The following is a 12,778-nucleotide window of genomic DNA, read 5'->3' as shown; positions in this document are numbered from 1 at the left end:
GATTTATCATTCATTTCTTATGCTAATAACCAGTTCTAGAAATTTTCAGATATTTTTCATGTAAAGATCTTTGATGTTGGGGCACCTGGGTGGCTCAGTCATTAAGCGTCTGCCTTCAGCTCAGGTCATGATCCCAGGGTCCTGGGATTGAGCCCTGCATCAGGCTCCTTGCTCAGTGGGAAGCCTCCTTCTCCCTCTCCCACTGCCCCTGCTAGTGTTCCCTCTCTGGCTGTCTCTCTCTCTGTTGAATAAATAAATAAAATCTTTTTTTTGTAAAAAAGATCTTTGATGTGTTGTGAGGAGAAAAAAAGAATATTTTATTGTACTGGATTCTCCTTCTTAGAATTCAATCATGATGACAGTCTACTTCATTTTTTTCTGAATTTTACTACTTCAACAGTTGAATTGTGGAAATACTAGTGTAGATATTGATACTGATACAGTTCGGCGAGCAGGAGAGTAGAGAAAAATACAGACCAGAATAGATTAGTGGGCTTCCTGACATTTCAGTCTTGCCTGGAGTATATTTGACTCTATTTCAATTGGCCTGGATGAATAAATCTTTTACAATAAACACCACAAAAGCAACTAATATTAGTAAGTAACTATTTTTTTACAGAGTATTTTTACATGTTATATTGTTTAATACAATCCTCTTGAACATTTTCCATCCAGAGAAATATGTTTTGATCATTTATACCTGGAGCCCCCAACTTGTTATAAGAGATTGAAGAATGGATCATGAATCTTGACCCAGCTTTTGAAGGAGCCTAGATGCCTCTTTACCCTGGCCTGTAAAATTTGATAATAGTAACAATAATCACAAAATAGATGGAACAGCATCTACTCCTTTGTAGGTCCTGACATTGCTTTGATGATCTTCTCTTCCCCCTCTCTCTTCTCTGGCCATGTGGTTTGATGGGACTCCCAAACCCTAGTATTGAAGGTTGACCTACACTAAGCCAATCGGTGTGCCACATGCCATCCCTCAGTCATGGTGATTGGTTCAGGGATGGATATGAGACCCAATCAGATCAATAAGACACCATCCTGGGAGGAGGGGAGGAGCTGCTGTCTTCATCTTACTTATTCTTATGAACAGAGAGTGGGGTCTGCAGGATACTATCATATGGAGCCTGAGCATGAAACTAACACTTGCCATAGCAAGCTGAGTGATGGAGAGAAATCAAAGCCTGATGATTCCATTTGAGCCCTGCATAGAGCCAGGTCTAGGCTACTTCTACTGATGGCTTTTCAATGATTTATTCCAATAAAATTGCTTTTTATTTAAATTGAATTTTCTGTCACTTGCAACCATAGAATTCTAACTGATATGTTTCCGATTTGCCAGCACTAAGCTAAGCCCTTGTACCTATATTAGCTTCTTTAATCTTTAATATTCTAATTGGTATTAGGGTTCATGAAGGTCTCAGTCACTGTACTGTTCCTGGACATGGCAGGAGAATGGCAATGTGTTCCTTCTCAGGGGTCCACATGTTGTCAAGATGCCATCCATTTCTCTCTCTCCCCTCCCCAGCACTCCTAACCTATTCGTTTTTCTCTCCTCCCCCTCTCCTTCATTCCCTTCCCAAAACTTGAGTTCAAGTCTCCAGGGAGATAAACATTAGCCCCTTGACCCAGCAAGCTCTGGGAGTCTGGACTTAGTCATCTCGCTGCCGAAGCCAGGGGGCTGACTGAGATGAACCCTGCGTAGCCCTTCCGGCTGCTTTGCTCTGGGAGTTATGGCCCTTCTCTGGGTGCCAGAGATTGCTTCTTCCTTTTCTGGCCCAGAGCCATCCTCAGAGGTTTCTTGGACAGCACCCAGGGCGACCCAGGCTGATAGGCACCCTGCCTAGATAAGGCATGTCATTGCCTGGGCATTTGTGTGCAGATGGCTCTGTTTGAAATCCTGCCTCTCTCTGACTTCACTTCCTGAATGTGCTGACAGGCCTCCGAGCCAAGTCAAACAGGTTCCCAATGCCCTGCCTGCAGAGCATTCCCCTCTGAGTGCAGCTGGGGAAACAAAACTTTTCTCCAGCCTGTAGAGAGGACCTGCCAGCCCTTATATGACCAAGAAGCAGGCCCTGTGAGACCTTGTTGAATCTTAGTGGGAAATGTTTGCATTTCAGCGAGGGTGGTTTGTGTGTGCATGCATGCACACTGGCTTGGGGCATGGGGTGGGGGATTCCTGATTCTTTCTTCTTAAATGAACAAGTCTACAGTGAAAAATGACTAATTCTTGCTTATCTGCTCCATACAAGGGCTTTACATATATGATCCTCCTGGAAACCTTCTGAGGGAGCCATGGCTGGCCTCATTTTTACAAAGGAAGGGATTGAGGCTTAGCAAAATTAAGGTACTTGCCCCATGCTCCCCCAAGTACAACTGCAGAGCCCAGATTTAACCTCTAGACACTTGGTTCCAAAATCCATGTGCCTCCTCTAACTTGTAATACCTTGATTCTTCATGGAGTCAGAAGGATAGGGAGGAAGAGTGGAAAGGGAGAGGCTCTGGTGTCTTCCCAGACCTGTGAAGTGTAGAATGACAACAGGGTCTGTGGCAGGAAAGTTGTGAGGCTCAACTGAGACATAAATTTATGTGGCAGTACTACTCAGGAATAAGGACATATGTGTACAGTGCAAGCTCTTTGGGGTCAGAAAGACCTGGACTCAACTTGGGCTTCTACCAGCCACTTATTCCATGAGCCCAAACAAGACCTGAACCTCCATTTTCTCATGTATAAAATACAGCCTTATCATTTACTTGTAAGACCCAGCACAGTGCCTGCTACATAGTAGAAACTTGGTAAATAGGATCTATTATGAATATTATACGGGTGTTTTTATTATACTTGTGAAAGATATGGTTAGTTTCTACTGGAGTTGGGAAAGGCTAGGTAATGCTACAGAAATAAGCAGCTCTTCAATCTCTGTGTCCTAAAACAATAAAGGTTAAATGTCTACTGTAGATATGCTGGGCCTGGGAAGGGACTCTGACCTACATCATCATTATTTAAAGACCCAGGCTAATGGACACTCCATCTCTATGTTTCCATAGTTGCCAAAGCTGGGAAAAGGAAGCATGTTGAATCTCACTTGCTCTTAGGCTTCCACCTGGATGTGACAGATGTCACCCCTGCTCACATTTCATTGGCTGACACAAGTCCATGTCTTCTTACCCACCTTCAAGGAGGTAGGAGATGGGAAAGTACTGCCCTACCTTGTACCCAAGAGCAGAGCTGGAAATACTAGGCTTAGAGCATTAGTGAGCATCCACCAACCCAAAAGCCATCCTCCCTCTCACTTCTTTCTTGCTGTCAGAGCCCTGATTTTTTACTTATTTTAAAAATAACTTTCTATGTTCCCTTTCCTATGTGCTTAGAAAAAGGTGATCCCAAAGGGCGAAGCATGACTGTCGGCCAATTATGGAGGTCTCATTCCCTGTTTGGGTATATGTATGGGACCAACTCCTGACCAACAGGACCCGAGGGGAAGTCAACTGGGGTGGAGGTGGGGCGCTTCTAGAAAAGGTTTCTCTTGCTAATAAAAAGAGAAAAATTAAAGTAAAAATCCTTGCATTGCATTTACCTATGATGCCAGGAACTGCCAAAACTATCTTGAGGCCACACGAGGAAGTTCCTTGACATACTAAGAATGGTGACGTGGAAAGATAGGAAGCCCCAGACCCATGATGATGTCAATGAATGAGGTCACTGAGCCCTGGACTTGGTTCATGTCTGGACTTCTTTAAATTGTGTCTTCTGTTACTGGCCTCTGTAAGCATCCTAACTGTTAGTGTGGTCAATTATATAACAGCCGAGGTTCCTGCCCACCTTTTTCCAGGACTTGGGATAAGGCCAGGGAAAATTCCTCCCACAGAGCATGAACCTAGATGAATCAACGCTCTGGAAGAGATTAGCTAGCAGCAGAAGCTGACAGACTGACAGTCCTGAGGAGATCTGGGAAATACACAAATTCTGTGCAGGTAGCCAGTGAGTAGCAGTAACCCAAGAAAGCAGTAACGTAGTGATCTGGGAATCCAATTTTCTGAAGCAACAAAGAGGCAATGATCAGACACTGTTTTTCAGTGGCTATACATGGGAGAAGTCTGTATGGCAAGAAAGTGTCAGGGCTTCTTGGTACTAAGTATTCTGGTCTGTCCGGAGAGGAGGAGTTTGCAGCAGGGCAAGGAAAGTTCACTACTCACTGCTGGGGCAGGGATGACATATCCCAGGAGACTATCTAATTACCTTTGCTCAGATGGTGTGCACATCAAAGGACCTTCTGATGACTACTTCAGTTCCTTGGGGTCCTTGATGTGGAATCGGGGACGTGCCTGGATAAGGAACCCAGGATCACCAGGGCGTCTGGTTCCTGGAACAACATAGGAGAAGAATTGGGTTCTTGAAGCCTAATTGTGGCCCCACCAGCCAGTGGATGAGGAACCTCGACAAAACTCTTAAGACTCACTGGGAGCATCAGTTGCTGTGTCTGTGAGACATAGCCAGGGGAGTGGTGCCAATGGAAGGAGACAGAAGAGAGAAGAGCACTTTGGAAATGGCGGGAGAGTGAACAGGTGAGGACAAATTGCATTGCTCATCATGCTTCCTTTGCTCACTCCACTCCAGGAAAGCAGGCCATCTCTCAACCCCTAGGGTACCCAGAACTCTTTCCCAAGCTTTCCCTCATGTGGCCCTTCCAGCTGCTGCCCCTTCTCTTCTGCTCTTCACCTGATGAACTCAAGTCATGGAGGAAGTCTCCTTTCAGGTGTTTTTTGCAGAAAGGCCTTTTTTCCCCCTTGGCCCTATTTAGATGGTTTTTCTCTTTCATAGTGCCCAGTTTTTCTTCACTGTCCTCGTGTAGGTGTAGAATCATACATTAATCTGTGTGTTTTCTATTTGCTGTGTCTCTTACCAGAATAAAAACTCCATGAGGGAGACATCCTGTGGATTTCACTCTCCATTGCCTTCTGAGTGCCTAGCACAAAATAGGAATTCAATGTTGCTTGAGGAATCAAATGAGTGTCATATGGATGCGAGGTGTTATTATTCAATTCCCCCCCAACATAAGTAAAAACATTGGTCTCTTCACTTGCATCGAAAGGTTTGTATAGTTTGGGTCAATTAGTCCCACTGAGCTTAGTCAATTCTGGGGGAATGACATAAAATGAGGTTTGGGTCCTGCAGTGGTGAGGTCACAAGCCTTTTTCTTTTGCATCTGTTTATTTGAGCATCCTGACACGGAGCAGGTGGACTCTGCACCATAAGATGACTTTCCTTCAGATGTCAAGTTGACACAGGAGAACTGAAGTTCAGGACAAGGAGCCGAGGTGAAGCGTGAACTTGTTGATATCCCTCCTTAGGCCCAGCTTGCCAGGGAGTTGCGCAGGAAGAAATGTGGGAGATGGGGCTCAGCCTAAGCAATCTGCTCCCCATTTCTCCCCCAACTCCAGGACAGCTTTAAAGACCACAGGCGTTCCAAATTAAACTAAATCCTGCCTTTGGTATTACTCTTCTTACCTGGCGTCGTCCCCACCAGTCCATCACCCAAACTGTTACCAGCACGAATCTCTCTCAAGTTGAGAGAGTCCATTTCCCTGCTCTGTGTCCTTCTACATTTCCCTATCACCTGCAGGATAACTACCAAACTCTTAGCATGGGACAGATACTACTTCATAACCTGACACCTAAACTTTCCTGCTTCATCTCCTTTCATTTCTCTTCTCATATCTTCGTTCCCAGCCTCTCCAAGCAGCTTACCAATCTCTGAATGCACCACATTCTCCTATGCCACTGTGCCCTCGCATAAAGCTCCTCTTTCAACTTTCCCTTCCTGGTGAGTCCCACCGGCTCAGCTCACATGTCACCTCTCCCATGAAGTCTCTCCTGATAATGGTCCCTCCTCCCCAGACCTGGCACCTCTTTGTGCTTTATCTCTATACTCCTCCGCACTAGACTGTGAGTCCCTTGAGAATAGGGATTGTGTCTTGCTCATCACTGAATCCCCATGCTTAGCATAGGGCCTCAATGAGACCCAGGCCCATGGTCATGCCCTTCTCTGGGATGTCAGAAGTCCAAAACCAAATAAATGGGGCCAGCTTCCAGAGTTAGGAAGGAATAATTTCACTTTCTGGGGCCATCCCATATTCTAACCTTTTCACATCTTCCATGACCTTCTACTTGACCCATATGGAAGACCCATGGAGGCAAGGGTAGGGCAGAGTAAAAGGCATTGTCTTTTTTGGTTAGTTCCACCAATGCACATCCTCTCTAACAATAAAAGGACATGGGGAATAGTTACTTTAGAACGATCCTTATCTCTATCCAGCAGATACTGAGCACTAACTTCTAGACCCCTGAGATACATTAACTTTATAAACAGAAAGTCCTCTCTGTGATTACCAATGAAGTAGTTGTTTTTAATAAAGCCACATCTGGAACTATTTTTTATGGTTGCCTAATGGTCACACATTATCCTTGCCCATCCCCACCTCCAAGCCTAATGTTTCAGGGAGACCCAATTTATATAAGGAGATGCCCACTTGCATTAGCATAGTGGGGAAGGGACACTGTATGATTGGAAGAATGTGCTGACAGCTTAGTTATTTTAAGAACATTCATTGTGAAAATCGGGCTTTAGAACACTCATTGAAAATTGGCTGGACTTGAATTTTCTTGAGGTCCTCAATCCATCTGGACTTGTATACCTGGAAATGGATGAGGTATATTTCACTAGAAGAAATTAAGACCTGGAATTATTTTGGAGGAGGGTTTTAGTTCAATTGCTTGCTCAGTCATCACACATTTATTTTATAAACATCTACTAGTGCCAGGCACTGTACTAGGAGTCTGGGGTCCATAGATGGGTAAGATAGGGCTCTAGCCAAGAGTCACAGAGGTTCACAATGATAATACTTTGATAAGTGCTATCATAGAAGTTTTGATAAAATGTTATGAATGCTCAATAGCAATGTTCATTCCACCTGAAGATAAAAGTTAGCGAGGAAGGCTTCATAGAGAAGGTGCTATGTATGCCAAGCCTTGAAGAATGGGTAGGATTCATCCGCTGGACCAGAAGGAAAGGAATTCCAGGTAGATGGATGAGCACAGACAGAGGCATAGAAGGGTGAAAAGGCATGGGATTCAGATTCACACAATGGTAAATTTCTCATAATGAGTGTGTAGCCATTAAGTTTAGGAATTATTAAGCATTTGAGTCATGGAACTCTGTGAAAACCAAATAAAAGCTAATGATTTCTTTCCCCAGGGGAGCGTGTATGTGCCCGTGTGTGCACGCACATACACATACATAAATTTTGTAGGCTTTTTCATTGAGTTCATGAACCCTCTGCCCCAGTGGGCACAAAGGGTTAAGATTCTATGTGTGAAATATACATATATAAGACAAATTAGAAGCGAATTAATGGTTTTATGTGCCCCTAGCTTCATCTTCTCCAACTATTAGTGTTACCCAAATAACTCATTGAATGAGAAAATAAAATTAACTTGTGTGTGTCTACAAAATTAGCTGATTTTCTGTGTCCAAAGGTCATTGATTAATTGCCTCTACCACAATGATTTTTCTATCCCTTTGGTTAGAAAGGTTAGAATTTCAGGGATATACATTTAGAATGTTAGTTGAAACAAACAAGTGTGGGGATAGGCCCGAGTTTCGGGCTTTTTTTTTTTTTTTACTTACACTTGGAGTCTAAATAAAGCTGGGGAGTGGTGTGGCTTTTCTGTTGTCTGGGCTTAGTCTACCTTTGCAGGTAATTAATTCCCCAGCCTGCTTATTTTTTCTAGTTGGCTCTTGTTTAGCTTCCATAGAGCCCCACCCCAAAGTGCTTTATTGTCCCTCTGCTGACTATTCCTACATATGGTCAAAATCAACTCACCTTCAGGGTTGCTGACATAGGCAAATTCACTGTTTGGCAAACTCTGCTCTGTTCCCAGTAACCCTTTGTTAAAGAAGGGTTATTACGACGGAGTGGATCTGATAGCTAACAAGTCTGTCCAATCTCTTGCACTCCTAGATACACTCCCCTAAAGAGAAACTCTTTGTGTCTTTGGATTTACAGCCACAGGCAGGATATTAGCACTCACAGACCTGTTGGGTACTAGAGCACTGTTAATGAGCAAACAGCCCTGCCTCAATTAGTGGTTTGTGAAAATATTCCTGGATATCAAATTGCTTTTGCTGTTTGATAATCATACTGGCTCTTGGGATGAAAAGCAACCAAGCAAAAATTGTTCCCTTGTTGCTTACAGCCTTGTTGATCTTCCAAGTTGTATCTGCAGACAGAATTTAAGTTTGCCATTTCCCCAGAGCTAAGGTTTGATTTACACATGTGATCATTGTGTTGGTGTTCATGGTTTCTCATATCTCTTCCATGGCATATAGATTACCATCTTTTAAGGCATTTTCTGTAATAATAACTTAAACAAGGTTGATTATTTTAGAAACAAATTAAGAAATAAACTGTACAAGAATCCCAAATGGTAAACTGCTATTGTGGTAATTTGTCTAAGTATAGGTGTCTATTTCAGAGAGATAGAGAAAGAGAGAGAAGAGGGGAGTATTAATGAAAACTAGGAGAATGTTTCATCCAGATTGCAAATTCTGTGTTGACTCTTCCTAAATTCTTTGCTTCTTAATTACCCAGTAACTTCAGATGGCAGTAATGCTAACCCCAGCAACTGAAAAGAAAAGCTTCAGTGTAGAGCTTGGGAAGAAAAAAAGTAGTAAAGGGAAAGGAATTCAAGATCTGTTATTGGTATTTGAATACGTTTATTGTGACAAGAATGCTGTTATAAGTATTCATAAGCAAAGACCGTCTTTTTTATCTAGGGATTGTTAAAGATTCCAAATTGGAAGGATACATCTTTTGTAAAAATCTGCCACCGTTCCTGATTTGAGAATAAGCAACTACTCTTAAATTTCTGCTAACATCATAAATGGTCACAGCACATGCCACTTGGTATAGTCCAGACTTTAAATATTAGTTTGACTTTTCAGGGCACTGTCTGTCCCTCTCCACCACAGTCTCCCTTCCCTCAGCCTTCTGAAGGGCCATGCTATCCTTTGTAAGCAACTCTATATAGATTGTTGGGGGAGGGAAGAGGATTAAGTTGACAAGAGCATCAGCTACAGTTATTCTCAGTCCAGTAAAGAGTAGTTTTGCTTGATAGTAAGAAGCAGTGAGAGTGATTTTAGTTGACTCTTCACTCTTTCAACTTCACCTAAATAGGTAATTCATAGATAATGCAGAAAAGAGGTTGTGGGAGGGGTATTTTTCCAATATTTTATTGTATTTTCTTAAATATCCTTTCTGGAATTTTCAGGAACAAAACATAAAAAAATTATATACTTTATTACAAATGGTAAACTCAGAGTGCTCCAAATCTCTTATTTACAAACAACACTGGGCAGGACACCCAAACAAACAAACATGAAATAACTTACAAAGGCATGAAGCTGTTTATTGACAGTAATCAGCTTTCATCAAATTAAAAAATATATATATGTACATACACAGTTAAGGAAGGCAGGCCAGAAAGAGTTCATCTGCAGGCTCAGCCTCGCTCTCACAAACCTCCCTCCCGCCTCCCCTCCCCCAACCCCCCCCTTTGTGTTCTTAAGGAGTACTACAGAAGCAATCTACAGTCTCTATTGCAGTTTGTAACCCCTCCCCCTCCCCCCTTTAATACTGAATGAGATCGAATGTTAGGTCCATGCAGTTCTTGGTCAATGTTAAAGAAAAGTCTAACGTTCTGTTCGCGCGGGGACAGCCCGTCCGCAAAGCGGGGCAGCCCGCAGGCAGCCGCTCCCTGGCCCGATGCCAAGGGAGGGCGCGCCAAGTCCTTCCCACTCGTGCACACTGGGGGCGCCGTCAGGACGCCGCCCAGTCCAACTTGGATACCCTTGGCTTTAGTCCTTGGACACTTCTTTTCTCTCTCTCTCTCTCTCTCTCTCGCTCTCGAAACTTGTCAAGTTCTCAAGTCTGTCTCTCTGTGTAATTTTTTTTTTCTCTGCTGCCCCTCAGCCCCCGACAGTCTCTCCTCAAAACGTTTGCAACTGCTGCGTTAGCATGAGTTGGCACCCACTGTTAACGTGGTTCATGACTTTCTGTTTAAGCTGTGCCACCTGTTCCCTGAGCATGTTGGCCGTGGACGCCAGCTCCGAGTTCTGCGCTTTCAAGGTTTTCACTTTTTCCTCCAGCCGGGCGATCCTCTCCAGCTTCCTTTTCCGGCACTTGGAGGCAGCTATGCGGTTCCTCATGCGCTTCCTCTCGGCCTTGATCCTCTCCTGCGACTCCATGTCGATGGGGGACAGGGGCGGCGTTTCCCCGGGCATCTCGGGCACCGTCTGCGGCTCCTCCTTCAAGGCCTGCAGCCGCGGGTGCTGCACGGGGAGCTGCTGGGGCAGGTGGTGCGGCGGCTGCGGGGGCTGCTGCTGCGGCTGCTGGGGCTGCGCGGGAAAGGCCAGGCCGGCCGCGCCGTACGAGGGCGCCCCGCCGCCGCTGCTCAGCGCGCCCGGGTTGAAGTTGCTGAGGTTGGCGTAGACGGGCGGCTCGCTGTGCAGGCTGGCGCTGAAGCCGCCGCCGCCGCTGCCGCCCGCCGCCGAAGCCACGGCCGGAGCCACCATGCCCGCCCCGCTGACCGGCTGCGCAGCCGACGTGACGCTGGGCAGCGTGTTCTGGCTGTGCAGTTCGGCCAGGGCGCGCACGAAACCCTCGGCGAAGCCCTCCTGCTCGTCTGTCACGTTCTTGGGGCACAGGAACTGCGTCGGGGTCGGCGTGGTGGTGATGTGCCCGTTGCTGGACTGGATTATCAGGCGCTCCAGCTCGGGCGAGGCCAGCTTGAGCAGCCCCACGTCGGGCGAGGTGAGGAGGTCCGAGTTCTTGGCCCGGAGGTGCGGCTTCAGGCTGCCCACCGGGTCGGCCAGGTTCAGGGTCATGCTCTGTTTCAGGATCTTGGGGTTACTGTAGCCGTAGGCGCCGCTCTCGGACTGGAGGAACGAGGCGTTGAGGGCATCGTCGTAGAAGGTCGTTTCCATCTTTGCAGTCATAGAACAGTCCGTCACTTCACGTGGGGTTAGTTTGGGCTGCGCGCAGAAGTTTCGGGGCCGCAACAGCGCGCTGGCGAGCGGGGGACACCCGCGCCTCCCGGGGCCCTGGGCAAGGAAAGTTTCTCGAGGGGCGCGCGCACCCGCCGGCTGTCCTCCCCCCTGCGCCCCGCTCACCAGCTCGCTCCCCGGGCGCTCAGGGTTTCAGGTGCCGCCCGCACTCTTACTTGTCAGCTCGCGCGCGCTGCCCGGCTTTGAAAAGTCGCGGTCACTCACGGAGCGCTCTCCGGCGCAGCGGTTCCTGGGAGCCCGCGGACGAACACGCTTCCCGGCTACAGTGGCCCTCCCGGCGGCGGCAGTCAGCGCCGATCCCGCTGTGGCCGGCCGGCGGCGGTTCTCCGCCGCCCCGACTCCGACGACTGTCCCCTCCTCCGCTGCGAGGGGGAGGGGGCGCCGGGCAGCCGCGGCTCGCGCTCGCCCAAGTTCAGCAACCCGTGCGAGAGAAGCTGAGCGCACGTCCCTCCTCGGTCTCCTCTCTCCGCCGCCTTCTTGTCTTCGCTGCCGCCGCCACAGCTTCAGGCGCAGCAAAGCTTTGCAAAAGTTCGCTCCGGGACCCGGGCCACTTGTCCCCTGTCCTCCTGGCCAGGAAAGTTCTTAGCCGCTGCAGCCGCTCTCCGGACTTCCCCGGACGGACTGTCGCCGCTCTCCGCGCTGTCAGCAGCTCCCGGGCAGCGGGACTCTCCTGCTGGGGGCGGCTGGAGAAGGGGTTCTCCGGACGCTCCCCCAAACACCAGCCCGGGAGCCACTCTAGCTAGCTCTGGGCAGTTGGTGAGAAAATGGAAGAGAAAATAGGATTTGCAGCTCGGACTCCACTGCCGTCTTGCCTGCCTGTGTCTGTCTGTCTCCCTGAATCCGCGCACCTCCACTCCTGCCTCGCTGCTTCTGCCACACTCAGTGCAACTCTGAGCCCTTATCCAGCCCGAGCTCAACACTTATCTGCTACCAGTCAACCCCTAAAAATAGCCCATGATGTCACCCCAAGGCCTTCCCATTGGCTCGCGTCGCTCTCAAGGGGGCGGGCCCGCCCGTCGCCATGGAGACCCCACCCTAGAAGATTCTTCTCTGGACCCGCGGAGGCTCACGGGATGAGGTAATGCTCCGCTGCCCTCCTACAGTTGGGCCCTTCTTTCTCCTCCTCTCCCCCTCCCCCTCCCGCGCGATTCGCGCCGGGCTCTTTCCCCTCCCCTCCCCGGCGCGTCTTTCCCGGCCCGCCCGGTGCATTGTGGGCTGACGTCTTGGGGTTTGACTGTCTAGCGACGGTGGCTACCGCGAGTCGGGCGAACGCGGGCTCTCGGAGCCTCTGACCCAGGCGGGCTTAAGTCCAGGGCTCGGGCGGGAATGCAGGGGATGCAGGCACCCGGAAGGCTAGGAAACCGGGCCAGGTGTCTGGGGCCGAGAGCGCGGGGTGGAGGGTATTTCCCCACTTGGGGTGCTCGATGTCATCCACGGGCACTTCGCTGCCTTGCGGGGCTGGAGGCAGATCGCCCGGGTCTGTGCCCCCCCGCACTTCCGGGGGGCGGGAGCACCGCCCTTAAGGTGGCTCTGTTAAGTCCCCTGTGGGGGCGAGTGAAAGTGGGCTTAAGTTTAGGGGCGGTCTCGCGAGAGCGGGACCCCCACGTTGAGGACGCTGCGAAGTATGTCTCCTGGTCAAGTTC

The 12,778-nt window shown here is 48.3% G+C and overlaps 1 protein-coding gene across 3 annotated transcripts; it reads right to left on the bottom strand.

Annotated features, from left to right (window-relative positions):
* Positions 1 to 9,286: 9,286 nt before the first annotated feature.
* Positions 9,287 to 12,051, bottom strand: JUN (Jun proto-oncogene, AP-1 transcription factor subunit). 3 transcript variants are annotated; one of them, XM_036091809.2, is made up of 2 exons: positions 11,241 to 12,051; positions 9,287 to 11,054 (listed from the first exon to the last, which is right to left on the bottom strand). In XM_036091809.2, the coding sequence occupies exon 2, from the start codon at positions 11,052 to 11,054 to the stop codon at positions 10,059 to 10,061; it is 996 nt and encodes a 331-aa protein (XP_035947702.1). In that variant the 5' UTR covers positions 11,241 to 12,051; the 3' UTR covers positions 9,287 to 10,058. The 3 variants fall into 3 exon arrangements, with proteins under 3 accessions (XP_035947702.1, XP_035947703.1, XP_035947701.1); XM_036091810.2 differs by having other exon boundaries at positions 11,291 to 12,051; XM_036091808.2 differs by having other exon boundaries at positions 9,287 to 12,050.
* Positions 12,052 to 12,778: the final 727 nt, after the last annotated feature.

Source organism: Halichoerus grypus, chromosome 5 (genome assembly GCF_964656455.1).
Source record: "Halichoerus grypus chromosome 5, mHalGry1.hap1.1, whole genome shotgun sequence".
In the NCBI taxonomy this organism is placed as follows: domain Eukaryota; kingdom Metazoa; phylum Chordata; class Mammalia; order Carnivora; family Phocidae; genus Halichoerus; species Halichoerus grypus.
Note: the sequence above shows the minus strand (reverse complement) of the source record. Positions and strands in the feature narration are given on the sequence as shown.